The following is a 26637-nucleotide window of genomic DNA, read 5'->3' as shown; positions in this document are numbered from 1 at the left end:
GTAAATTTTTCATCATAATCCCACAATATTTGGGTAATTATTTATAAATTAAGTATATACGATAATAATACATTTTGTATCTTAAATATTAACCTTAATCACTTATAGTGAATATTTGGCATATTTGGAGCCCCCAATTTTTGAGTAGCTTTCTATATTTGCAGAAATGCCCATATTGTGAGTCAGGCCTCTCCAGTGTATGTACTAGTCAAAACTCAAATTCCCAGATGCTCTTGTACCTAGATGGATGCATCTTAAATAACATTAAGAGCCACTAAGTCATACACACCCACAGATCACTTTTGCTTGAAAATACACAATGTAAGGAAATGAGGGTTCTATTCATAACTTGATTTTGCAGGAAGGAGGGGCAGCTTTAAGTGACGGTTTTTATTTAAACTAGGGGGAAAAAAGCAAACTTTCCCAAAGAAAAGGCAACTTCTCAGTTTTTGCTTTGGGTCTGGATTGGTGTGGCAGAGATCTTCCCTAATAATTCTAACCACAGATGCTCTTCTTGCCAAAGTAGAGTGAGAATTCACACTATGTGTTGTTACAAAAAAAAAAAAAATGTTGAAAATTAAAGGAATCTGGAATACCAGATTGGTAGTTTTAGTATGCAGTCATCTAGCAGAGGGAAAACAAATCCTCTCCTGAAGAGCTTATTTTAAATATAGTCTTCAGAATTCCCACAAATAAAGTTCCAAGGAAAACGGGATTACAATATAAAATCTTAAAGCCAGTAAGTCATCATGAGCATGGTTTAGCAGAAACAACAGATCACAAAAGCAAACCCTCAAAGATTGCAGATACTGTAATTATCAAATACAGACTATAAAATAAGAATATTTAATATGCTTGAAGGAAGATACTGAAAAGATGATCAAGAAACAAAACGGGGGTGCGTGGGTGGCTCAGTCGTTAAGCGTCTGCCTTGGGCTCAGGTCGTGATCCCCGGGTCCTGGAATTGAGCCCCGCATCGGGCTCTGCTCCGCGGGAAGCCTGCTTCTCCCTCTCCCACTCTCCCTGCTTGTGTTCCCTTTCTTGCTGTGTCTCTCTGTCAAATAAATAAATAAAATCTTTAAAAAAAAAAAAACAGGGGTGCCTGGGTGGCTCAGTAGGTTAAGTATCTGACTCTTGATTTCAGCTCAGGTCATGATCTCAAAGTCATGAGATTCAGCCCCACATCAGGCTCCATGCTGGGTGTGGAGCCTGCTTAAGATTCTCTCTCTCCCTCTCTTAAAAAAAAAAAAGAAAAGAAACAAAGCACTGGTCAGATAGATTTGATAAAAGAACCAAAAAGAATTTTAAGAAATGAAAATTATTTAAAAAGAACTTCGAAACTTAGTGGACAAATTAAATTCATCTTAGAAACAGATGAAGAGAGAATTGATGAACTGGAAGAAAGAACTTAAGAAATTGCTCGGGATGTAATTTCCTAGACAAAGAAATGGAAAACAGGAGAGATTGATACAAAGAGAGGTGGAACATAGTATGAGAAGGTATGAATATTTTGTTGGCATTCCAGAAGGAAACCATAGAGCAGTTAGTTGATTAAAAGGCAGAGTTTGAAGAGCTTAATGGCTGAGAATTTTACAGAATTGATGCATCAGATTTCAGAGCTCAGTGAATCCCAAGTGGATTAAAGAAGAATTTCACACTTAAATTGGTGATTGTAGAACTGCAAATCACCATTGACAAAATTTAAGGAAAGAGATTAAGAATGACCACAAGAGTGATCAGCAACTTTTGTACAAAACAGAAGGCAGTGGGGATATCTTTAATATGCTGAAAGGGAATATGTGCCTCATAATTCTTTATACAAAAAAAAAGTCTTTATACAGCAGAGGTAGAAGGTAAAAATAAAGGCATTTGCAGAGAAGCCACAACTTAAGAATTGACTAAAAAAAATGTGAATGATGTCCTTGCGGAAGAAGGAACATGATTCCAGAAGAAAGGCGTGAAATGTGAAAAAGAATGATGTTCAAAGAAAATCATCAACATTTATATAAATTTAATAAAATATTGACTGGTATAAAACTAAAACAGTATATATTATATATATACAGGCACAAAATACATAAAGTAATCTTTGATAATGTACTACTCAGTGTAATATTCATGCTGTAATTTGAAAAAAAGGTTTAAGTTTTATATTTTTTTATGACTCAGGATTTAAGGTAATATTTCAATGGAATGCTTTATTAGAGAAAAAAAATCCCTGATCTGAGTATTGCAGCAGATCGTGTTCCCCTCTAGCCCATATCCATGCTTATGTATTTTTTTGCAGTTGTAATAATCTGTGAGCTGTAATCATTTGTGGTTAATACTACATACTTAATTTCTGTATGTCTTTAGTTGGGTATATTATTTCACATACAGGATAATCTGCAAAAGGGAGAGAGTAATATAAGTACTAATTCCCAACCCACAGAATTGCTTAACATACTTGCTTTTGTTATTGTGGTGGTTATGGTTTTTTTCACTTCATTTTGTGAAAGCATTTTCCATTTTGATGTTTTCGTATTTCATCAACCCTACCATGCACGTTGTTGCACATTGTAATTTCTCTGGAAACTGGGATACATACATCAATACAATATTTGATGTCATAGTTTAATAAACAGCAATTTTTTCTTTGATATAGTATACCCCTTTAGATTTTATAAAATATGGTGATGTATCTTTATAATTTTGAATGACTATGTCATACTTTACCTAGTGAGTGTCATGATTTCCCTTATTCCTTGTTTGTTTGGGTTGTTTCCATTTGTTGGCTCTTATAAATAATGCTACTATGTGAGAATATGAGATGCACCATTTTATACAGTCTCTGTTAAAGAATGAGTTTGCAGGCTGCCTGGGTGGTTCAGTCAGTTAAGCATCTACCTTGAGCTCAGCTCATGATCCTGGGGTCCTGGAATCAAGCCCCACATTGGGCTCCCTGCTCAGTGGAGTGCCTGTTTCTCCGTCTGCTCCTCCCTCCTACCCTGCTTGTGCTCTCTCTCTCTCTCTCTCAAATAAACTTTTTAAAACAATGAGTTTGCAAATTTTATGCTGATGTGGGCATTATTTTTAAGTGCTTTGCTAATCTAATAATTGTTAAGTGGTACTTTATTTTCCTACTTGCATGCATATATGTATTTTTTTCTAGAATTTTATTTTCCTAGTCTTTATGTTTTGGGGTTTTTTTTGTTGCAGTTTTATGTTATTCTGTAGTCATCAGTTTATCCTTTGTGATTAGTACCTGTTTCTTCATAGCCAACTTTCTATGAAATAATAGTTTACATTTAACTTTTAATTTCACCTTGTAATTATTTTGATATAATGCATTAGTGTTTGTGTTAGTATTCTTTTGAGACTGAGACAGTTGATTACATTCTGTTCAAAACCAACATATAAAAGGATTTTGGAGTATTATACTGAGTATTAATTGCTTTTCCGTTATTAATATAATTTAGTTCTTGGGGCGCCTGGGTGGCTCAATCGGTTGAGCATCTGCCTTCGGCTCAGGTCATGATCTTGGGGTCCTGGGATCAAGCCTTGTGTCAGCTCCCTGGTCAGCGGGGAGAGGCTGCTTTTCCCTCTCCCTCCACCCGCTCATGCTCGCTCTCTTTCTCTTTCTCTCTTGAACGCGCGCATTCTCTCATAAATCTTTGAAAAAAAATTTTTTTGGGCGCCTGGGTGGCTCAGACAGTTAAGCGTCTGCCTTCGGCTCGGGTCGTGATCCTGGGGTCCTGGGATCGACCCCACATAGGGCTCCCTGCTGAGCAAGGAGCCTTATTGTCCCTCTCCCTCTGCCTGCTGCTCCACCTGCTTGTACTCTCTCCCTGTCTAATAAAAAAATAAAATCTTTAAAAAAAATAAATAAAAATTAAAAAAAATTTTTTTTGTTCTTACCACAATTGATAGTTGTGAAAAATCGAGAGATAGGAGTTAGATTTTCCCACAATCATACAATTGTTAATATCAGGGGCACCTGAGTGGCTCAGTCAGTTACACGTCTGCCTTCAGCTCAGGTCATGATCCCAGGGTCCTGGGATCGAGCCCCGCATCGGGCTCCCTGCTCAGTGGGGAGCCTGCTTCTCCCTATCCCTCTGCTGTTCCTTCTGCTTGTGCTCTCTCGCTCTCTCTCTCTTTCTGTCAAATTAATAAATAAAATATTTTTTAAAAATTGTTAATGTCAGAGCTGGGTTTTGAATTCAGGTGTGATTGTAGAGCCTCAACCATTGTATGTTTAGGTAATAATTATTAACTACCTTGAAATAATTCTCTCTTGCTTTATTAAAGCCACATGCTACTCTGCATAACAATTCTATAAATGAGGGGTATTTCTAGTATTTGCCTCATTTGCTTTATCTTCTTCATGTACAAATCTTACTAAATGAATTTTTTTATTCTTTCATTGAATTTATCAAGATTCAGAAATTTGATTTCTCTTTCTGAAAACTGTAGTCTTTGTTAATTGCCATTTCCTTGGGTAGAGACATAACTGGTATTCTCAGAATTGAGGAAAGTGATGCAGGGTAAGTTTGTAAATACATTTTATTCTGTTGAAGTTCTTAATATACAGTTAAATGCTGTTCACTAACAGGAAGGCTAGGCTGTCACAAGCTCTTCACAGTTCTTTCCTGCCATTACGCTATATACTTAAATTACTAAATCAAAATCAGCTTAGCTCCAGAGGCAAGGTTCTGGGAGGGTATTGCCGTAGTAAAGGCAGAAAGGGGGTATATTATCTGTAGAGAATTTTTAAAACAATAATGAAATTGACTAAAAGGGCTATGCTTGTTATTATCCTATAGCTGACAATTCTAAACAGCGTCAACAATAAAATACTGCCCACTGCCCCCACCGTTTTAAGGCTCAGCCCTTGCTCCCAAGAGATGAATGAACCTTGACATGGAAAGGGACACTGTGGGGGCGCCTGGGTGGCTCAGTCGTTAAGTGTCTGCCTTTGGCTCAGGTCATGCTCCCAGGGTCCTGGGATTGATCCTCACATCGGGCTCCCTGCTCACTGGGAAGACTGTTTCTCCCTCTCACACTCTCCCTGCTTGTGTTGCCTCTCTCACGGTCTCTCTCTGTCAAATAAATAAATAAAATCTTTAAAGAAAAAAAAAAGGAAAAGGACACTGTGTTTGAGCTTTCTCCTTTTTCCCAGATTATGTTTCAGTTGATAAAAGGAAGCAATCAAAAAATATATGGCAAGTTGTAACAAGGAAACAATGTTTCATTGGTTCATACATGTAAGTCATGTTGGTCCTATTAATTGCACAGTATGGAAACTCAAAACTCATGTAAAATAATGGTTTATTAGATTAAAAGATTGCAGGGGAATTTCGTGGACATAATTAATTGCAGAAGTACAGTCAGGCCTCCCAAAAACCCTCTTCTCAGCAATTCTGCCTGGGAGCTCTGCGGTTCTGCCTACCCAGAGTCCTGCTCTGGTTGCCATCTTTAGTGTTGGTGATACCTTAAAGGCTTTTTTTTTTTTTTTTTAAACCACCCCATGAGCCCTCCAGGTAGACAGAATTTCTGACAAATTTAAATGATAAATTCAGTGTGTGCCAGTTATTTTTCATGAAAGCTGAATTCCCAGTATCTGCAGGTCATAAACTTCAATAATTACTTCTTTGCCCTTTGAATCTACCTTCTGGTGCCTGCCATCCAGGGGAGAGGCCTAAGGCTGAGAGGACAGTTAAAAGTAATGTTCTGGACACGGTGTAAACTTTTTGAAAGGTCATTAATGTACTTGAGAAGGATCAAGTCCGGTTGTTTGGTAGAATGAGGTAAAAGAAGTGTATTTGTGCCCTGCTTTCTTCCTCTCCTTTTACCTTTTGAATACTCTTCTCCACTCCCCACACCATGATCTGTTTCTGCTTTTCACCTCTACATGTTTGTGATTAAATGATGTATGCAGAAGATTACTTTAAATGTCAATTAGTTATGTTGTGGACATTAAGAATATACACTTTCAGGACAAATGGAAAAGCACAATCTAATATAAGGCATATTGCTGTTTTGTTGGGGTTTTTTTAAGATTTTATTTTTAAGTAATCTATACACCTAACATGAGGCTTGAACTCGTGACCCCAAGATCAAGAGTTGCATGCTCTATCTACCAACTGAGTCAGCAAGACACCCCAGATTGCTGTTTTTGACTTGGGAAAAATTTCCAGTGATAGAATCATTCAGACTCAAAGGTCTGTCACAGCATAGATGGCAATAAAAATATTCCCTGGAAAATCATTCTAGATAACTCAATTTGCTGTAAATACACAAAAAAATAATGCCAAACATCAGTGAATAGTTTGAATACATTTTATGACATTTGCAAGTATATTGGGGTAAAGCAGCATTTCTGTGTTAATTGTTTATAGAAATGTGTTTCTTATTGTATAGGTAGCTAAATTTTATACATGTACATTTCAAGTCTATCTCCTTAAAAAGGTTTTCAAGATGAGCCCAAAACTTTAAAATATTATTTAATATTTGTTATTAAATTACTTAATATTATTGGGGTTTTCTTCATGTTTAAAATAAAAGTCTGTTATCTAAATTTGTAATTTTAATGCACTGACTTTTAAAATTTACAAATAGATCGTTTGATTATTTAGCAGGTAACATCTAAAGGAACTGGTTTAAATCCTAATGCCAAAGTATGGCAAGAAATTCCTCCTGGAAATACTGAAGCCACTCAAGTAACTCATGGAACTGAAAGCTCTTGGCATGAAACAGCAGCCACATCAGGGTCTCATCCTGAGGGTATGTCCTAAATACTTCATCAGTACAAATCATATTTTGGTTAAACATATGGCCAAATTCATTTATAGAACTTTGGGGTATATCGTTTGATTATTTGATTAAATACATTTATAAATGTTTAACATGTAGTTTGTACACAGTTCTTTTAGTATGAATGGATTGTCACTAATTTCAAATAGTAGCTGTATCTTTGGGTCTAGCATCATTGGCAGTGCTGTTTACTCACTGTTTGACTTTGGGTAAATGACTTAACTTCTCTGTGCTTGTTTCTTTCATCTGTAAAACAATAATAATTACTTTTGGCATAGGATTTTCTGAGAATCAAGTGAATAAAGAAGCTGCACATAGGTAGTACATAGATAGTGCTATATGAGTTTAAACTATTGATAATCATTTTAGCTTGTCCATAATGGTAAACTTACCTTCCTCAGGAAGAGAACTCTTACTACAACCATGTGGACATTATTCCAATTGGTAGAATTCCTTAAAATCTTACTATAGAAGACCTAGTGCCCAGAGTTCCTAAAGATAGGATTTAAAGAATTCCTGTTTACTTTCAGTATGTTTTCTTTAATACAGGTAATACAGAGCTTTCAGATGATATGTGTAAGGAATATGAAGTAATGTATTCATCTTGTGAAACCACCAGAAATACTATAGGCATTGAAGAATCAACCGATGGAATGATTTTAGGGCCAGAAGATCTGAGTTACCACATATATGATGTTTCTGGTAAACTTTATGCTTTTATTGGTAAAACGAGCATATTGTACACTAATGTTTCTCCCCTTACATTCTATCATTGTTCTAATAAACCTTTGGCATTGATCAATCTGTTTTCTTATTTGAAAAGAACTGTATGTTAATGAAATGCTATGTTTTTATAAATACTGTTTTCAGGTGGACAAACATGAAACTTGTGATTTAAAAAGAATGTTTAAAGATCCTATTAAAAGAGAGTATGAAATTAAATATAAAAAAATAGTCAATATAGTTAAAAGAGACCTAAATTATAATTTTTCAGAGAGCCCAAATCTCTTGGTCTTTTAGTTGGGATCAATGCAAGTTCTGTCGATTTCCCTTTTTTTTTGTTAGTGTGAAATGCATTTATAAATGTGAAGTTGCAGGGATTAATTTTGAGAAAATGGCTGTATTAAAAACATGGTTCTACTACAGTTCAACTTGTGAAATATTTTTTTTCACATTTATTTCATTAGCATCAGTTAGTAGTTGGCTTGGATTTAAAATGGATGAGATTTAAAAGAAACTAAAAATGGACCAAAGACCCCAACCACCTAACTTAATTTTTCTGATTTAAAGGATCTCTTTGGAAAATAAATGTAATAGGGAATACTCTTTTCTGTTGCTGCTTAGTTCTGTTCTGTGACTTTCAGTCAAGATACATAAACCTTTGTCCTCAATTTCCTTATTTATTATAAATATTTGGACTAGATTTCTAAGTTTTGTCAGCTTGTAAGTTGATTTCTGAAGTGGCATGGGTGATATTTCCATATAATAATTTAAGGTGGCAGGTTCTTCTCCCTATTATGGTCATAATATACCTAACCACTGGGTACTGTAAACACAGAGTTGGTTTTAGTAATGTAGCAACCACTTGGTATTTTAATAAGTTTCCTGTAATGACATTGAAAAGTTAAATGAAGTTATTGCTCATTTTTAGGTAGCACATTTGGGTGGTTGGATTTTGTATTAGAATGATTACATATACATAGAAATAGAATGCTTCTTACATTCATTTTTAATGAAGTTAATATCTGCTATCACTTTGAATCTTGAGTACTCAGACAAGGTAGTGTTAAAATCATGCACAAAATTTATTTATCTTTATATACGTTCTGTCGTCTGTATTTAAAGGAAATTAGCCTACTTAATCACTAATGCTTTTTTTAAGAAGAGGGCAAATTTCATGCTTTGAGTCTGTAATGTTTTGTGTAAGATTCTAATAAAAGGGTGATGGTTTTCCAGGCTTGAGTTCCGAAAAAAAGTCTCGTGTTTTGAGTTTAAATAATTGAAGGCATAGAGGGTTGTTAGAGTTGATTTGATCCTTTGGATGTTTGAGTGTTTTAAATATTCCTAGGAAGATAAAGAGCTCTGTAATCAAGGAATGAAAAGAAAACAGTATTAAGAGATAACAGTTGAAGAAGTATGACTAACATCAGATTTAGTACCAATTATAAAGATATATATAATCCCAGTTTGTTTAGTTCCTTCAAATTTAGATTAACTATTACTTTTGTTCTTTGAGCTTTCATTAAAGGAATAAGTAGTTATCACAATTTTTTTTTTATTTTATAAAAGAGACACAGCGAGAGAGACACAGCGAGAGAAGGAACACAAGCAGGGGGAGTGGGAGAGGAAGAAGCAGACTTCCCTCAGAGCAGGGAGCCCGATGCGGGGCTTGATCCCAGAACCCTGGGATCATGACCTGAGCCGAAGGCAGACACTTAACGACTGAGCCACCCAGGCACCCCAGTAGTTATCACAATTTTAAAGATTTTAGGGTAGTGTTTTGCATAGGGTAGCCAGGTACCTTTAGTATTAATGGTGCTTTGTTCATTACTTGATAAAGTAATTTCAAACTGGGCACCTGGGTGGCTCAGATGGTTAAGTGTCTGCCTTCAGCTCAGGTCATGATCCCAGGGTTCTGGGATCGAGTCCCGCATTGGGCTCCCTGCTCAGTGGGGAGCCTGCTTCTCCCTCTGCCTCTCTATCTCTTACGGATAAATAAAATCTTTAAAAAAATTTTTTTTAAACTGTCTGAACTCTAAAGAAAGAATAGATAGTTTGAAATTAGACTTTGTTAGAATTCAGTTGAACTCTAAAAATAATAGTTTTGTTGTGAATTTTAATTTGTGCATACTTTGTGATGTATTCTGAGTACAACTATATGTAATGTTTACTACCTCTGGTAATTTGGTATTAACTTTTTCCCTCTGTTTTCTATCTTCAGGGGAAAGCAATTCAGCAATTTCTACAGAAGACCTAAAAGAATGTCTGAAGAAACAATTGGAATTCTGTTTCTCCAGGTATGTTATTCATATTTTTTTATTGAGATTTCTCATTTTTTGAATTGTTTGGTTAGTAGATGTGAAATACCTGTGAAATAGAGTGGAAGAATGGTGGTTTTAATTTCCTTCAGTGAACTAAATTTAAAGATGTAGCCTCTAATTGGATATGCAAAGGATCTAGTCTTAGTAGAAAGATAATGAAATACTGGATTGGATATTGGATACTTTTCCTATAAACATATTCAAGTTTAGGGTTCTCAAAACAGTGGTTATCTCTTAATATATCTTTTTAGTAGCTAGCTTGTGTAACCTTTGATCATGGAGTTATAGGCATAGAATTTATGTTACTAGTGTCTTCTATTAAATAAGGAGTTCTTTCAGGCAAATATTTCAAGATGTCTTTTTTTTTTTTTAAGGTTTTATTTATTTGTCAGAGAGAGCGCACGTGCACAAGCAGGGGGAGTGGCAGGTAGAGGGAGAAGCAACGCCCTGCTGAGCAGGGAGCCTGATGCAGGACTCAGTCCCAGGACCCTGGGATCATGACCTGAGCTGAAGGCAGATGCTTAACTGATTGAGCCACCCAGGTGTCCCTTTTTTTTTTTTTTTAAGATTTTATTTAGTTTATTTATTTTAGGGAGAGAGTACATGCGTGGGGCAAGGGGAAGGACAGAGGCGGAGGGAGGAAATCTCAAGCCAACTCTGTGCTGAGCACAAGCCTGACATGGGCCTCAATCTCCCAACTCAGATTATGACCTGAGCTAAAACTAGGAGTCAGACACTTAACCAGCTGAGGCACCCAGGTGCCTCTCAAGATGTCTTATTTACAGATAACAGTTATGTAGGTACATTTATAGTTTAGATGTCATAAAACTTCACTATTGTAAAACTGCCCCTTCCAAAATAAACAGAAGTTTGGATATGCATGCAAAGGTAATGCCTTCTATTTTTCTTATACGTGGTGAGAGGTAGGACCAGTAAACTGATTTTTCAAGCTAGAAACCTGGATTTTATTAGACTTCTTTATTTCTTTTTTATTTTATTTTATTTTTTTTAAAGATTTTATTTATTTATTTGACAGATACACAGCGAGAGAGGGAACGCAAGTGGGATGGGTGGGAGAGGGAGAAGCAGGCCTCCTGCCGAGCAGGAAGCCCAATGTGGGGCTCGATCCCAGGACCCCGGAACCATGACCTGAGCCCGAAGGCAGACACTTAACAACTGAGCCACCCAGACGCCCCTCTTTTTTTCTTTTTTTAATTTATTTACTTTTTAAGTAAGGTCCATGCCTAGCATAGGACTTGAACTCATGACCCTGAAATCAGGAATCATGTATTCTACTGACTGAGCCAACCAGGTGCCCCTAGACGTCTTTATTACTTTACACATAATATATTCTTGACTCAGGTTTAATTGATTCTTTATCCTAAATAGTTCCTCCTTTTTTCCCTCCTTTTTATTCTTTGCCTTTATAGTCTAGTACAGGATAAAATGATAAAAGCGGGACTTTCTGTCTGTCTTTAGGCATTTGTTCCTGCAATACAATTCATTTTCTGTAATATATTTGTAATAGTTATTTAAAAATCTTTGCCTACTAACTGGATCATTTGTGTGTCTGCTTATATTTGAGTTTTTTTCTCTCGGTTCTCTCATAATTTCTTGCCTTTTTTGAATGTCTTACAAATTTTGATTATATGCTGGACATTACATGTAAAAGCACCTAGGAGCTGCAAGTGCTAAGATCTTTCCCTCTAGAGAAGATTTAAACTCTCTTCTGGTGGGCAGAAGCAGATTGATTGCTTCAGTCCAGTCAGGAATTGAGCTGGGTTAGGACTGAGCAGCCACTTTAATTAGACTCAGTCTACCTCTGATTTATCTCTGTTCCTTAGGCGTGACCTTTTCAGTCTTGATTTGGAGGTTGTCTGTTTTCTGTTACTTCAATTCTGAAACACCAAGGGAGATTTAGTCCTTTTCTTGAGAGGTTTGAGATTAGCTCTTTAGTCTCTTACCCTGTAAGCTTCAAAATCTGGCAAATGTCTTGTGGGGGACACCTGTCTTGTGTTTGATGAGAGTTTCTTCCTTCCACTGGAACTTCAACAAAACCACAGAGATGTTACTCTGCCTTTTTAGCCTGGCTCCCAGTATCCCACCTTCCTCCTTAGAACTCAGGAAATGTTATTTGGGGGGAAATCTGCTGTATGTTAGGAGCTCCTTTAGTTTCCAATTCACAGTGCCAATCCTGTGCAATTGCCTAAAACTCTGCTGGTTTCCCCCTGGTCCCGTATCTATGGACCCCCTCAGGAAAGAAAGATCATCTTTCTGGAATTCCATTTTGTTCTTGTAGCTTCTTTCCTTCATCTCCAGAACGTGATTTTTGTAATTTAGCCACGCTTTTTTAGTTGTTGGAATAGGAGCACTGGTTTGTCATGATATACCACATCCTACTCAGAAGTCTGATACAGTTTAAACAAACTATGTGATTGATGCTTGTGGCTCAGCGAAATTGTTATTAGCACATATAAGGTATTAATCATGAATAGTCAAATCATAGATGTGAATAGATGTGATTTATATCCATTAATTTGACTTCTGATGAGATACGGTTTCTTTAAGAATTTAAAGAAGGTTGGGGCACCTGGGTGTGTCAGTTGGTTAAGCATCTGACTTCAGCTCAGGTCATGACCTCAGAATCATGGGATCAAGTCCCATGTTGGGCTCCATGCTGAGCATGGAGTCTGCTTCTCCCTCTCCCTCTGACCCTACCCCTGCTCATGCACGATCACACACATGCACGCTCTCTCACTCCCTCTCAAATAAATAAATAAAATCTTTAAAAAAAAGGTTTGGGGCGCCTGAGTGCTTCAGTTGTTAAGCACCTGCCTTCGGCTCAGGTCATGATCCCAGGGTCCTGGGATTGAGTCCCACGTCAGGCTTCCTGCTCAGTGGGGAGTCTGCTTCTCCCTCTACTCCTCCCCCGTACTCGTGATATCTCTCTCTCTCTCTCATGCTCTCTCTCTGTCCCAGATAAGTAAAATCTTTTTTTTTAATATTTATTTATTTGACAGAGAGGAGACAGTGAGAGAGGGAACACAAGCAGGGGGAGTGGGAGAGGGAGAAGCAGACTTCCCCAGAGCAGGGAGCCCGACGTGGGACTTGATCCCAGGACCCTGGGATCACGACCCAAGCCGAAGGCAGACGCTTAACAACTGAGCCACCCAGGTGCCCCGCAGATAAATAAAATCTTTAAGGAAAAAAAAAAAGTTTGACTAAGGTTTTATAAGAACAGACATGCTGCAAGTCAGAGTTGATTTAGGCTACAACTTTTTAGTTGTGTAAATATTATATGTACAGGGGCGCCTGGGTGGCTTAGTCAATTTAGCGTCCGACTCGATTTCAGCTCAGGTCATGATCTCAGGGTTGTGAGATTGAGCCCATGTTGGGGTCTGCTCTGGGCATAGAGTCTGCCTAGGATTCTGTCTTTTCCTCTCCCTCTACCCCTCCCTCTCTAATAAATAGCAAAAAAAGAATATCTTGATGAATATGTTATTACTATGTTCCTCCATTTATGCTAAAGTGAGTTTAACCTTTGCTGGTATCTTCTCTATTATTTTTTCCCCCCAAAACAACCTGTTGGCAATTTTAATTTTTAAAAAGTAATTACTACTTTATTTTAATAAAACTTGAATGTAGAGAGGCCTTTGGCCCTACCCTTTGCCAGGCACTAGGGCCTTGAAATACATTTTGAACAACAAAGATTCTTCATGGAACCTGTTTTTCTGGCTGGAGGAGACAAAAATAATTTTTTTAAAAAGCATAATAAACTCAGAAGTGTGCTAAGTGATAAGCACTGGAAAAAAATTTAGAACACTAATCAAGAGAAGGGGAATCAAGAGTGCTTGTGTGGTTTCAGTTTTAAATAGGGTCATTGAGAAAAAGGGGCTTTTAAGCAGACTTCCAGCTATTTATAACTAGACTGCTTCAAAGATCTGATGTGAATAAGACAACATGAGTATGATTTTACTTCAATTTGTTACATAAGATTTTATATGTAAGAAGCGTTTCTATCTTTTTAAGAAATGTATCTTTAAGAATCTTTTAATTTTAAATGTTTTAAATTTAGTTTTAAATTTATTAAATTTAAAAAATCAAACATACTTTAAAAATACAAACATTTAGAAATTTTATTTATTTATTTATTTTAAAGATTTTATTTATTTATTTGACAGAGACACAGCAAGAGAGGGAACACAAGCAAGGGTGGCGGGAGAGGGAGAAGCAGGCTTCCCACTGAGCAGGGAGCCTGATGCAGGGCTTGGTCCCAGGACCCCGGGATCATGACCCAAGCTGAAGGCAGGCGCTTAACGACTGAGCCACCCAGGCACCCCACAAACATTTAGGAATTTTATTTTTTTTATTTTTTTAACATTTAGGAATTTTAAATCCTTTACAGTTAAACTCATGGTTGAAGCTACAATTTTCCACATATGCATATTCTAACATCAGTGATAAAGTGTTTATAAGATGGAACTACACTGTATGTAATATTTTATTAAGCCTCTTTCCATATCAACATAATTCCATAAAGTTCCCTTGTTCAGAATTTTGGGCATGATGATGTATTTGGGGATTCAGAAACTTTTTGAAAGTTGTTAGAGTATATTTGTTGTGTATTACGTATTTTCATAGTTCACTGTGTTATTTCTGGTAGCATAATTTTAAGTGACAAGTGAATAAGACACTTGTTTAGGTGCTTTTTAAGAATTCTTTGTTTTATGGGACTCTTGTTTATTCCTTTCAGAGAAAATTTGTCAAAGGATCTTTACCTGATATCTCAAATGGACAGTGATCAGTTCATCCCAATTTGGACAGTTGCCAACATGGAAGAAATAAAAAAGCTGACCACAGACCCTGATCTAATTCTTGAAGTGTTGAGATGTATGTAAATCATACCTTTTAGCTATTTTTTTAAGTCAAAAAGCTAAATATTCTTTTGATTTCTGATCAGGGAATTTTTTGGTTTTGGCCATTTTATTTTTATTTTTTTAAATTGTAGTTGACATATAATGTATTTTTTCAAGTATACAACATAGTGATTCCACAATTCTCTACATTAAGCTGTGCTCATCAGGCAGGGAATTGTTAACTCCCTATTTTTTGTTATTCTGTTCCAATAATTTATCTTTGTTTTTACTGACTTGGTATATAGCTTCTATATCACTTCTGTACCTTGGTTGTTCATCACCCACTTACTTCAAGTATAAGCAATTTTTTGTTTTCTAGGCTATTAGAAAGTTGTATGTATCATTATCACATCTTCTAAAGCATTGTTTCAAACTTTTGAACCAAGTATGAAGTACATTTTACGTTATGGCCCAATACATACACCACATACCCACACACAACTGAAATGTTAATTACTCAGATTAATACTAAATGCTTGGAATTAACTCTTTTTTCCCCCCTAAATTGATTTCACAACCTGTTAAAGAATTGCAGTCTGTAGTTTGACAAATACTACTCTAAAGTTTAGTAAAGAATTTGAGGTTCTAAGCATTTTTAATGGTCTTTATGTCTTATATCAGTATTTCTTGCTAACCTTTCTTAGCAAAACCTTACCAAAGTTTTTAACTACTTGACTGAATAAAGGCAGCTCTTCATTTTTATATGAAATGTGTTGTTGAAAATGTTTAAAAGTTAAATATACCAAGTACAATAATAGGCTTATATGAGAGTAGATTTCCATTCTCAGAGGGCTAAAAACATTTATGAAATCTCTGATTGGTTTGTGCAGTGGTTTCTTAAAACAACCCAGTCTTGTAATCAGAAAAAAAATCAGCCAAGACACCAGCAGAATCCTCCACTGAGGGCTAGAACCTAGTACTTAAACCCAACTCTTCTTCCCTGTTTCTTTTATTCTCACTACTTAACCTGTTCAGAGAGGTGTGGCATATTATCTCTCTGAAGGGACTAGGAATAAAAGTTTTGGTTAGATGGTACTATCTTCATTAAATATTTCCTCAAAATCAGCATCTAGAAGATGGCCTCTCAGTGTCTGTAAATAGTATGGAAGAATAAATATGTTAAAATCAAGGGAAAGTTATAATCATTTGAGTTTAATTCTTGGTTTAAGTGCTTAGACTTGAATTTTAAGAATTTCTTCGCATGTCAGAATGCAATACTGTCATCCAGTTACAAGAGTGGAATGCAAGTACACTGATTTTTATTATCTCCAGAAATCCAGAATTCAGTAATTATACACAGGATAATTTTACCTTGTTAGATACGTATTGTATACTCTTGAAAGTTTTTCAACCCCAACACAGTGCCAAGATACAAAGTAGGTACTCTGTATATTTGTTCAAAGAATAACACTTGACAATGTTTCTTGTATATTAATCTCAAAATATTTTGTTACAACTGTAATCTTTCGTTCTACAATTTAATTTCTCTGCTAATTTATTCACTTGGAAATAGAAATGAATAGTTTTTAATGGCAATATTAATATCTCTCCTTGTCACTTTTGAATGAAACACTTTTTTAAATTTCAGCGTCTCCTATGGTACAAGTTGATGAGAAGGGTGAGAAAGTGAGACCAAGTCATAAGCGTTGTATTGTGATTCTTAGAGAGATTCCTGAAACGACACCTATAGAGGTAAATTATTAAGCATTGTTAAAGCTAAGTGTTTTTTTTTAATTTTACTTTATTATGTTAATCACCATACATTACATCATTAGTTTTTGATGTCGTGTTCCATGATTCATTGTTGGCGTATATCATCCAGTGCTCCATTCAGTACGTGCCCTCTTTAACACCCATCACCAGGCTAACCCATCCCCCCACCCCCTCCCCTCTAGAGCCCTCAGTTTGTTTCTCAGAGTCCATAGTCTCATAGTCCAATCGTCTCCCCCTCCAATTTCACCCCCCTCATTTTTCCCTTCCTGCTTTTTTTTTTTTTAACATATAATGTATTATTTGTTTCAGAGGTACAGGTCTGTGATTCAACAGTCTTGCACAATTCATAGCACTCACCATAGCACATACCCTCCCCAATGTCTATCACCCAGCCACCCCATCCCTCCCACCTCCCACCACTCCAGCAGCCCTCAGTTTGTTTCCTGAGATTAAGAATTCCTCATATCAGTGAGGTCATATGATACATGTCTTTCTCTGATTGACTTATTTCGCTCATCATAATACCCTCCGGTTCCATCCACGTCATTGCAAATGGCAAGATTTCATTCCTTTTGATGGCTGCATAATATTCCATTGTATATATATACCACATCTTCTTTATCCATTCATCTGTCAATGGACATCTTGGCTCTTTCCATAGTTTGGCTATTGTGGACATTGCTGGTATAAACATCAGGGTTCACGTACCCCTTCAGATCCCTACATTTGTATCTTTGGGGTAAATACCCAGTAGTGCAATTGCTGGGTCGTATGGTAGCTCTATTTTCAACTTTTTGAGGAACCTCCATACTGTTTTCCAGAGTGGCTGCACCAGCTTGCATTCCCACCAACAATGTAGGAGGGTTCCCCTTTCTGTTTTAGCCATTCTGACTGGTGTGAGGTGGTATCTCATTAAGCTAAGTGTTCTTTAACTGTTTAAATTGAAGGTAAACAAAGTATAAGTCAGTGCCCTCATATCAATTATGTGAATAGGTTAAATTTTGTAAATTCTGAAACACTGGAAGAATGGTACAGAGGGAGGAGGAAGATATAATTCCATGTTCTTAGAATGGTAGACTGAGTATTGCAGTGTTACTAGTTCTCAATTTATTGATTTGACTGGCAGTTAAAATATAAATAGGCTCTTTTGGGAACTTGAGGATTAATCTGAAAGAATAAACTTAGGAATGAGGAAGAAAAATAAGATTCGAGGCTAATTCTACTCTCTAGCAAATATAAAGCAGAGTTGCAGTCATAAAGATGGTTTGGTACAGGTAAAGGAATAAAATAGTATTTGAATGAAACAATATAATCCTGGAATAGACCCTTTTATATAGTAATGTATCTGTGATAACATTTATTTAGTAATTAGGTTCTACCAAGTATTGTGCTGTGTACTTTATGGTAATTTAAAGCCTAAGGTTTTGTTATCTCTGTTTTACAGATAAGTAACTGAGCCTTAGTATGGTTAAATAACTTGCCTAAAGACACATGGGCTGTTTAAATGACCGAATCTGATTTGAACTCGCTCTCTCTGATTCCAAAACCCATGTTTCTTAACCAGTAAACCACAGGACTTCACACTAAGTTGCCATGTTAATGATAATAAGTTAAAGATGGGGAGGATTAATTAGTAACTGATATATGGTAATTGGTTAGCCATTTAAAAAAGAATTTTTAGACTCTTGCCACCTAACAAATGTAGCACATTAGTAGTTAATCTTTTTGCCCAGATTCATTCAGTATTAACTCTCTAGAATGAAGATTTCCTAAACTTAGAAACAGAGAAATTAGAAAAGAAACTGTCATTAGATAGATCTTCTTAAAAATTATGAACTATATGTCAAAAGTAACAAATTGAAAGGAAAATTGCAGAATGGGAAGAATATTTGCATTATTAATAAACAGTGTAGAATATATGAGCCTGCACTCTAGAGCCAAGCTGCCTGGATTTAAATTCCAACTTTTTACTTCATAGCTCTATGACCTTGCATAAGTTACTTAACCTCTTTTGCTTTGTTTTTTTTCCATCTGTTAAATGGGATAATAGTAATAAGTAACTCATAAAATTGTGAGAAATAAATGAGTTAGTATATAAAGAACTTAGAGCAGTACTTGGCATGTAAAACAAATCTAATATTAGCCAATATTATCATTTTTATAATTATTGTAATTTATATTCTGAATACATAGGTCACACACGAAAAGCAATAAATAAAAAGGAACAAGGCAGCAACATACTGTTCATTAAAAAAAAAGTAAAAGAAGTGCAGATGACTAAGATAGCCAGAGAAAGTCAGCCTAGGCAGTAATCACTGAAATTCAAATTAACATAAGGGATTTGGGGGGGTGACTTTAAAGGTGCCTGTCAGGTGGAACAAATTACTTTAGATCCAGACTTCTTTTTTTATACTTGGGAAAGTAAATCTATGAACATAATTCTTCATAAATAATAATAAAGGCTGAAAATAAAAAGATTTAAATAAATGAATCAATTCATTATACATTTAAGAGAATTAGAAATATTTGGAGAATATATGGATTTTTGAAGGTAGAGATCAGTGGGTGGCAGTCTAACAGTTCCACAGATAGTTCTATGATTATGGAAATGTAATTCTGGACTGGATGAGAATTTTATTAACTGAACTTGGTGATACTTCACCACTTTCACAAATGTCACAAAACTCAGCTGGTTGCACACTATTTATTTTGAGTAGTATTTGACCCAAGCAAATTTCATCATAAGTAGAGATGTAATTTTTTTTAATTCAGTGTAGCAAAAATTTGAGGGAAATAGAATACAGGTTAGACTTCAGTGTTACCATGTTGATTGTCCCATCAGCTTAGTAATTGCCTTTTTAAAAATGGATACCTTGTGATATTTTGGTATTTTGTGGGCACTTTAACCTAATAAGATTCTTCAGTATTTAGGAATTAATGGTTATTATTGAATTTCTCCTTGAACTCAGGTAGGTATTAGACAAAATGGAGTTTGGAGGCATACAAATCTGGATTTGAGTTCTTTGTGATAGCGTGAGTAGGTTAAACAGTTTGAGCTACCATTTCCTCAGCTGTAAAATGGATATGATAAAATCTCTAAAACAGGGTTGTTTTCAGGTTAAATCTGTGTCTCACCCTGCATGGGATTACAGTAAATGTTTCCTTTCTCTCTGTAACCGTTTAGAGATAGTTAATGTTGACTTCCAGTTGTTTTCTTTCTTTTCTTTTTATAAATTTCTACACAGTTCTGAGTTTTGGTAATCATCTTTTTTGAAATGCATATATTTGTTTTAGGTTTCAGTTATTGAAATTTCAGTTTCGATTATGGAAAAGCGAAACTATCTTTGCACAGAGTTCATATCTGTGACTCTGATGTAGACAGAGCATCTGGATTGAATGAGAATGCATGAAAATAAATACTAAGCACTAGAAAATGTTAATGGAGGACATACTTTTCCTTTTTTGGATAATGGCAGGTCTAGAGAGATTTTACTGTTAAGGAAAATTTAGCTTGCCACTAAGAGTGAAATGCTTCAGTTTTGCTGATATTAAAATAAGATTCTATCTATAAATCATATTCGAAATTTACACTAAAGTTTTTCTTTTTTAGGAAGTTAAAGCTTTGTTCAAGAATGAAAACTGCCCCAAGGTGATAAGCTGTGAGTTTGCACACAATAGCAACTGGTATATCACTTTCCAGTCAGACACAGATGCACAACAGGTGAGAAAAACTTTTCTTCTGATTTGAAGTCCTGGTGATAAAAGAAGTAGGAGAAAATATGTGCTCACAGCAATATTTGTAAAAACTGCTGAGCTATTGAGCACCTAGTTCACCTTTTTGGTTGTGCTTCTTAATTGGTTTCCTTTTTGATCATTTTCCTAAAGCTTTTTCAATTTCAATTTAAGAAGTTTGTTTCCTATCAATAAAAAAATTAACACACAATTTTAGAATTAATTTAAAGATTGGAAACCACATACTCAGTAGTTGGTATTTCTAGTATATACATACTAGGCCCACAATAAATATATAACTTCCTTTCTGATTCTTGGAATTTTGACATTAATGATTTTACTCTTGTTGTCATGTCCAACTTAAAGAGAAATAATCCATTGAAACATAAAAACAAAAAATACAGCATTTTAAAACCACTCACTGATTTTTTTTTTTAAGATTTTATTTATTTATTTGACAGAGATAGCGAGAGCAGGAACACAAGCAGGGGGAATGGGAGAGGGAGAGGCAGGCTTCCCGCTGAGCAGGGAGCCTGATGTGGGGCTCGATCCCAGGACCCTGGGATCATAACTTGAGCCAAAGGCAGACACGTAATGACTGAGCCACCCAGGAGCCCCGATTGATTAATTTTTAAAGTAAACTCTACCCCCAGTGTGGGGCTCGAAGTTATGACCCTGAGATCAAGAGTTGCATAGTCCCATCAACTGAGCCAGCCAGGCACCCCACTGATTTTTTTTTTTTTTTTTTAATTCTTCATCTTAGAAGACTGTAAATATGTAGAGAAATTTGGGCTCTGTTTTTTGTGCATTTTTTTTTTCCTGCATTAATCTATAGTAAATGTGAACTTCAACTGGAGTGTTTTTAGTTTTTTATTCCTTATCACCTGCATAATGGAGTTGACTTCAGAATTTTTTATTGTTTAGCTTGGAGATGGTTGCTAATACCAAACTCTTGATAGAATAAAGATTACTTTAGTGAAATGTTTGAATGCTAATAAAAGTTCCTTTCTGCTTTGTTAACAGGCTTTTAAATACTTAAGAGAAGAAGTTAAAACATTTCAGGGCAAGCCAATCATGGTAAGAAAATGTTTGTAAGTGAGCTAGTGTGAACCAGAAAATTTTTGTTGCTTGTCTATTTGAGAATTTAAAACACGTCTGGATAATATTTTATAAAACCTGTAATGATTTTAAAGAAATTTCATATAATGTGCTAGAAAATTAGTTAAGGTAGCAATTCTTTTTTAAAGGCCTACCTTTAGACAGCATGAAGTTTTAGTTAGATGCTGATTGACAATTTGTAAGATACTCAAAATGAGGAGCGGGAATAATTTTTTATTTTTTTATTTTTTTTTAAAGATTTTATTTATTTATTTATTTGAGAGAGAGAGAATGAGAGACAGAGAGCACGAGAGGGAAGAGGGTCAGAGGGAGAAGCAGACTTCCTGCTGAGCAGGGAGCCCGATGTGGGACTCGATCCTGGGACTCCAGGATCATGACCTGAGCCGAAGGCAGTCGCTCAACCAACTGAGCCACCCAGGCGCCCGGGAATAATTTTTTAGTAACAAAGGTGGAAAACATTCTCAATACTGTCATCCTCATCTCAAAATTAATTGCATTACCACATTTATGTTCACCTGTTTGGGCATCTGGGAATTATCATTGATGACACTTGCTCACTATCTTTACAGGTCTTATCTTTTCTCAGATCCCATGGAATCTACCTTTAAAACTTGTTTCAATTATTACTGCTATTGTTTAGGCTTGAACAATTAGAGTAACCTTTTAATTGTTATGCCTTAAGCTTTCCCCCCACTTTTCATTCTCCAGTTGCTACCAGAGCTACCATCTAAAATAGAATCCTAGGGTACCTGGGTGGCTCAGTTGTTCTAAGCATCCAGTTCTTGTCAGTGTTTGCTTTATATGTCTTCAGACTCTGATGGCAGATACATATATTTATATTCTATCTTTTTGCTGGATTGAACCTTTTATTAGTGTACAATGTCCTTTGTTTCTTGTAACCTTTTGTAACTTAAAAGTCTGTTTTGCCTAATAATAAAAAGTCAATTGACTCTTGAACAGCAAGAGGCATGGCGGTGTTGACCTGTCCTTTCCCAGGCAGTTGAAAATCCATGTATAACTTTTTCCTTTTAAGATTTTATTTATGTATTAGAGAGCGAGCTCAAGCAGGGAGCAGCAGAGGGAGAAGAAGCAGGCTGTCTGCTGAGCAGGGAGCCTGAGGTGAGGCCCAAACCCAGGACCCTGGGATCATGACCTGAGCCAAAGGCAGACAGTTTAACCAACTGACCCACTCAGGCACCTCCACATAAACTTTTGACTCCCAAAAATTTAGAACTAATAGCCTACTCTTTTTTTGTTTTTTTTTCTTTTTTTTTTTAAGATTTTATTTATTTATTTGAGAGAGAATGAAAGAGAGAGCACAAGAAGGGGGAGGGTCAGAGGGAGAAGCAGACTCCCCGCCGAGCAGGGAGCCTGATGGGGGGCTCGATCCCGGGACTCCAGGATCATGACCTGAGCCGAAGGCAGTCGCTTAACCAACTGAGCCACCCAGGCGCCCCTAATAGCCTAGTCTTGATGGGAAGCCTTACCAATAACAGAAACAGTCGATTAACAAATGTATGTTACATATTGTGTGTATTGTATACTGCATTCTTAGAATAAAGTAAACTAAAGAAAAGAAAGTGTTATTAAAATAAAGGAAGATGCCTTAGAGTCTCAGTTGGTTAAGCATCCACCTCTTGATTTCACTTCAGGTCAGGCTCTGTGCTCAGCAAGGAGTCTGCTTGAGATTCTCTTTCTCCCTCTACCCCTCCCCCAGTTCATGTGCAGGCATGGATTTACGCTCTCTAAAATAAATGAACAAAAATCTTGGGGCGCCTGGGTGGCTCATTTGGGTAAGCATCTGCCTTCGGCTCAGGTCCTAATCCCAGGGTCCTGGGATTGAGCCCTGCATCGTACTCCTTTCTCCATGGGGAGTCTGCTTCTCCCTCTCCCTCTGCCTGCTGTTCCCCCTGCTTGTGCTTTCTTTCTCTCTGTCATATAAATAAATAAAATCTTCAAAAAAAGTCTTCAAAAAATACATAAATAAAAATCTTTAAAAAATAAAAGAAAATACATTTACAGTACTGTACTGTATTTATTGAAAACATCTGCCTATAAGTAGACACATGCTGTTCAAACCTGTGTTGTTGAAAGGGTCAACTGTATAGCCGTCTTAGATGTATTTTGGTTGCTATTTGCTTGGAATGTCCTTTTCCATCCTGTTACTTTCAGTGTCTTTGAATTTAAAATGAATCTGTTATAGATAGCATATAGATGGATCCTGTTTTTTTAATTCAATCTGCCAGTCTCTGCCTTTGAATAGGAGAGTTTAATTCATTTACATTAAAATAATTACTGTTAAGGAAAGATACTTCTTCCACTTTTGGTATTTTCTGTATGTCTTTCATGGGTTTTCTTTCTTCCCCTCAATTTTTCTTTTTTTTTTTCTTTAAGATTATTTGGGAGAGAGAGAGAGAGCACGAGCAGGGGGAGGGGAGGCAGAGGGAGAGGGAGAAGCAGACTCTCTGCTGAGTAGGGAGCACAACGCAGGGATCATGATCTGAGATGAAGACCTGAGCTGAAGGCAGACGCTTAAAGACTGTGCCACCCAAGTGCCCCCCCCCAATTTTTTCTTTTGTTGCCTTTTTGATTTCCAATTTTGATTTCCTTCTTTCCTGTTTCATATGTTTTTTTTTTTTTAAAGATTTTATTTATTTAATTGGCAGAGAGAGACAGAGAGAGAGGGAACACAAGCGGGGGGAGTGGGAGAGGGAGAAGCAGGCTTCCTGCCGAGCAGGGAGCCCGATGCGGGGCTCGATTCCAGGACCCTGGGACCATGACCGGAGCTGAAGGCAGTTGCTTAACCAACTGAGCCACCCAGGCGCCCCTCCATATGTTTTTAAATATATAAAGTGTGTGTGTGTGTATGGTTGTCTTGGTGAGGATTAAATTTATAACAACCTCATGTGAATAATACCAGCTTAGTTCCAATAGTATACAAATACTCTGCTTCTATACTTCTCTGTTTTATTAATTTCTCTTTTAAATCTGATAAGAAAAAAGAGGAATTGTATACCAAACGTATAATAATATTTTCTTTTGTATTTACCTATGTAATTATCCTTATCAGTGTTCTTTATTTCTTCTTAAGGCTTTTAGTTACTCTCTGCTATCTTTATTTCACCCTGAATAACTCCCAGTAATATTTCTCATAGGATAGGCCTATTGATTTCCTTTACATTGTTTTGTTCATATGTCTTTTTCCTGATTACTCTTAGGTTTGTCCATGGTTTCCATTAGCTCATTAAGCATATTTAAGATAGTTGATTTAACATCTTTGACCAGTAATTCCAATGTCTGGGCTTACTTAGGATGGTTTCTATCAAATTCTGTTCTTCCTGTGAATGGGCCATAGTTCTCTATTTCTCTGTGTGTTTTGTAATTTTTTGGTAGTACATTCTTTTTTATTGCCAAATAGTAGAAATGTACTTAGTTCGATTATCTAGTCACTTTGTGAATCTTCTTTCTATTTAAAAAAAACTTGTTGGTCTTATTATTGAATTATAAGAGTTCTTTATATATTCTGGGTAAAAGTTCTTTGTCAGGTATGTTTGTATTTCAAATCTATTTCCCCTAGCCGGTGATTTGCCGTCTTATTTTCTTAACAGTGCATATTTGAAGAGCAGAAGTTTTAGAGGTTTTTGTTATTGTTGTTTTTAAAGGAAATGTAGCTGATGTACAATATTATATTAGTTTCAGGTGTCCTACATAGTGATTCAACATTTATATACATAGGAATTGATTACCATCATAAATCTAGCTACCTTACATCACCATACAAAGTTGTTACAATATTATTAACTATATTCTCAATGGATACATTACATCCCCACCACTTATTTTGTAACTGGAAATTTGAACCTTTTAATTTTCCCATTTTGTCCATCCTTCCACCCAGTCCTCCCCACCCCTTGGCAACCACCAGATTTTTCTCTGACTACATGAGTTTGTTTCTGTTTCGTTTGTATTGTTTTTTAGATTCCGCGTGTAAGTGAAATCAACCAGTGTTTGTTTTTTCCTGTCTGACTTATTTCACTTAGCATAATATCGACGTTGTGGCAAATGGCAAGATTTTGTTCTTTTTTATAGCTGATACTCGTGTCTCTGTGTGTGTGTGTGTGTGTGTGTGTGTGTGTGTGTGTGTGTACCACATCATCTTTATCCAGTCATCTATCGATGGACACTTAAGTTGCTTTCATATCTTGGCTGTTCTAAGTAAGGCTACAGTGGACATAGGGATGTGTGTGTTTTTTCAAGTTAGCATTTTTGTTTTCTTTGAATAAGTACCCAGAAATGGAATTGCTGGATCATGGTAGATGTATTTTTAATTTTTTGATACTTTTTTTCATACTTTTTTTAGAATTTATTTATTTATTTGTCAGAGAGAGAAAGCACAAGCAGGGGGAGTGGCAGGCAGAGGGAGAAGCAGGCTCTCCACTGAGCAGGGAGCCTGATGCGAAACTCAATCCCAGGACCCTGGGATCATGACCTCAGCCGAAAGCAGTTGCTTAACTGACTGAGCCACCCAGATGTCCCGAGAAACCTTCATATTTTTTCCATAGTGGCTGCATCATTTTGCATTCCCACCAGCAGTACACAGAGGGTGCCCTTTTTCCCATATTCTCACCAACATTTGTTACTTCCTTTTTTTTTTTTTTTTTTTTAAATAAAGCCTGGTGACAAGTGTGAGGAGATACCTCATTGTGATTTTGATTTGCATTTCCCTGATAGTTAGTGATGTTGAGCATCTTTTCATGTGTCTTTTGGCCATCTTCTCCAAAGAAGATTTCTTCTTTGGAGAAATGTCTCTTCAGGTCCTCTGCCAGTGTTTTAAATTGGATTGTTTGGGTTTTAAGTTGTGTGAGTTATTTATATAATTTGGATATTAATCCCTTATCATTTTTATCATTTGCAGATACCTTCTCCCATTCAGTAGGTTGCCTTTCCATTTGGTTGATGGTTTCCTTTACTGTGCAAAAGCTTTGTAGTTTGAAATAGTCCCATTTGTTTATTTTTGCTTTTGTTTCCTGAGGAGACACATCCAAAAAAATACCGCTAATACTGATGTTAAAGAGCTAATTGCCTTGGTTTTCTTCCAGGAGTTTTATGGTTTCTGGTCTTAATATTTGAGTCTTTAATCCATTTTGAGTTTATTTTTGTATAGGGTATAAAAAAGCAGTCCAGGGGCGCCTGGGTGGCTTAGTTGTTAAACGTCTGCCTTCGGCTCAAGTCATGATCCCAGGGTCCTGGGATCGAACCCCACATCAGGCTCCCCGCTCCACGGGAAGCCTGCTTCTCCCCCTCCCACTCTTCCTGCTTGTGTT

At 36.3% G+C, this 26637-nt stretch overlaps 1 protein-coding gene across 6 annotated transcripts in view; it reads left to right on the top strand.

Moving 5' to 3' along the window:
* Positions 1 to 26637, top strand: part of LARP4 (La ribonucleoprotein 4) — a 71640-nt gene that overhangs the window by 16714 nt on the left and 28289 nt on the right. For 4 of the 6 annotated variants that reach the window (XM_025883016.2, XM_073881998.1, XM_025883014.2 and 1 more), the window contains 7 exons: positions 6615 to 6762; positions 7342 to 7494; positions 9734 to 9809; positions 14587 to 14723; positions 16338 to 16441; positions 20073 to 20183; positions 21218 to 21271. In XM_025883016.2, the coding sequence (XP_025738801.1) occupies positions 6615 to 6762; positions 7342 to 7494; positions 9734 to 9809; positions 14587 to 14723; positions 16338 to 16441; positions 20073 to 20183; positions 21218 to 21271 (783 nt within the window). The remainder of the gene's footprint in view (positions 1 to 6614; positions 6763 to 7341; positions 7495 to 9733; positions 9810 to 14586; positions 14724 to 16337; positions 16442 to 20072; positions 20184 to 21217; positions 21272 to 26637) is intronic. The other 2 variants (XM_073881997.1, XM_025883015.2) reach the window with 1 other exon arrangement.

The sequence above is a fragment of the Callorhinus ursinus genome, unplaced genomic scaffold, assembly GCF_003265705.2.
Source record: "Callorhinus ursinus isolate GAN/ISIS: 27379988/994484 unplaced genomic scaffold, GSC_fseal_2.0 scaffold44, whole genome shotgun sequence".
NCBI classification, from domain to species: domain Eukaryota; kingdom Metazoa; phylum Chordata; class Mammalia; order Carnivora; family Otariidae; genus Callorhinus; species Callorhinus ursinus.
Note: the sequence above shows the minus strand (reverse complement) of the source record. Positions and strands in the feature narration are given on the sequence as shown.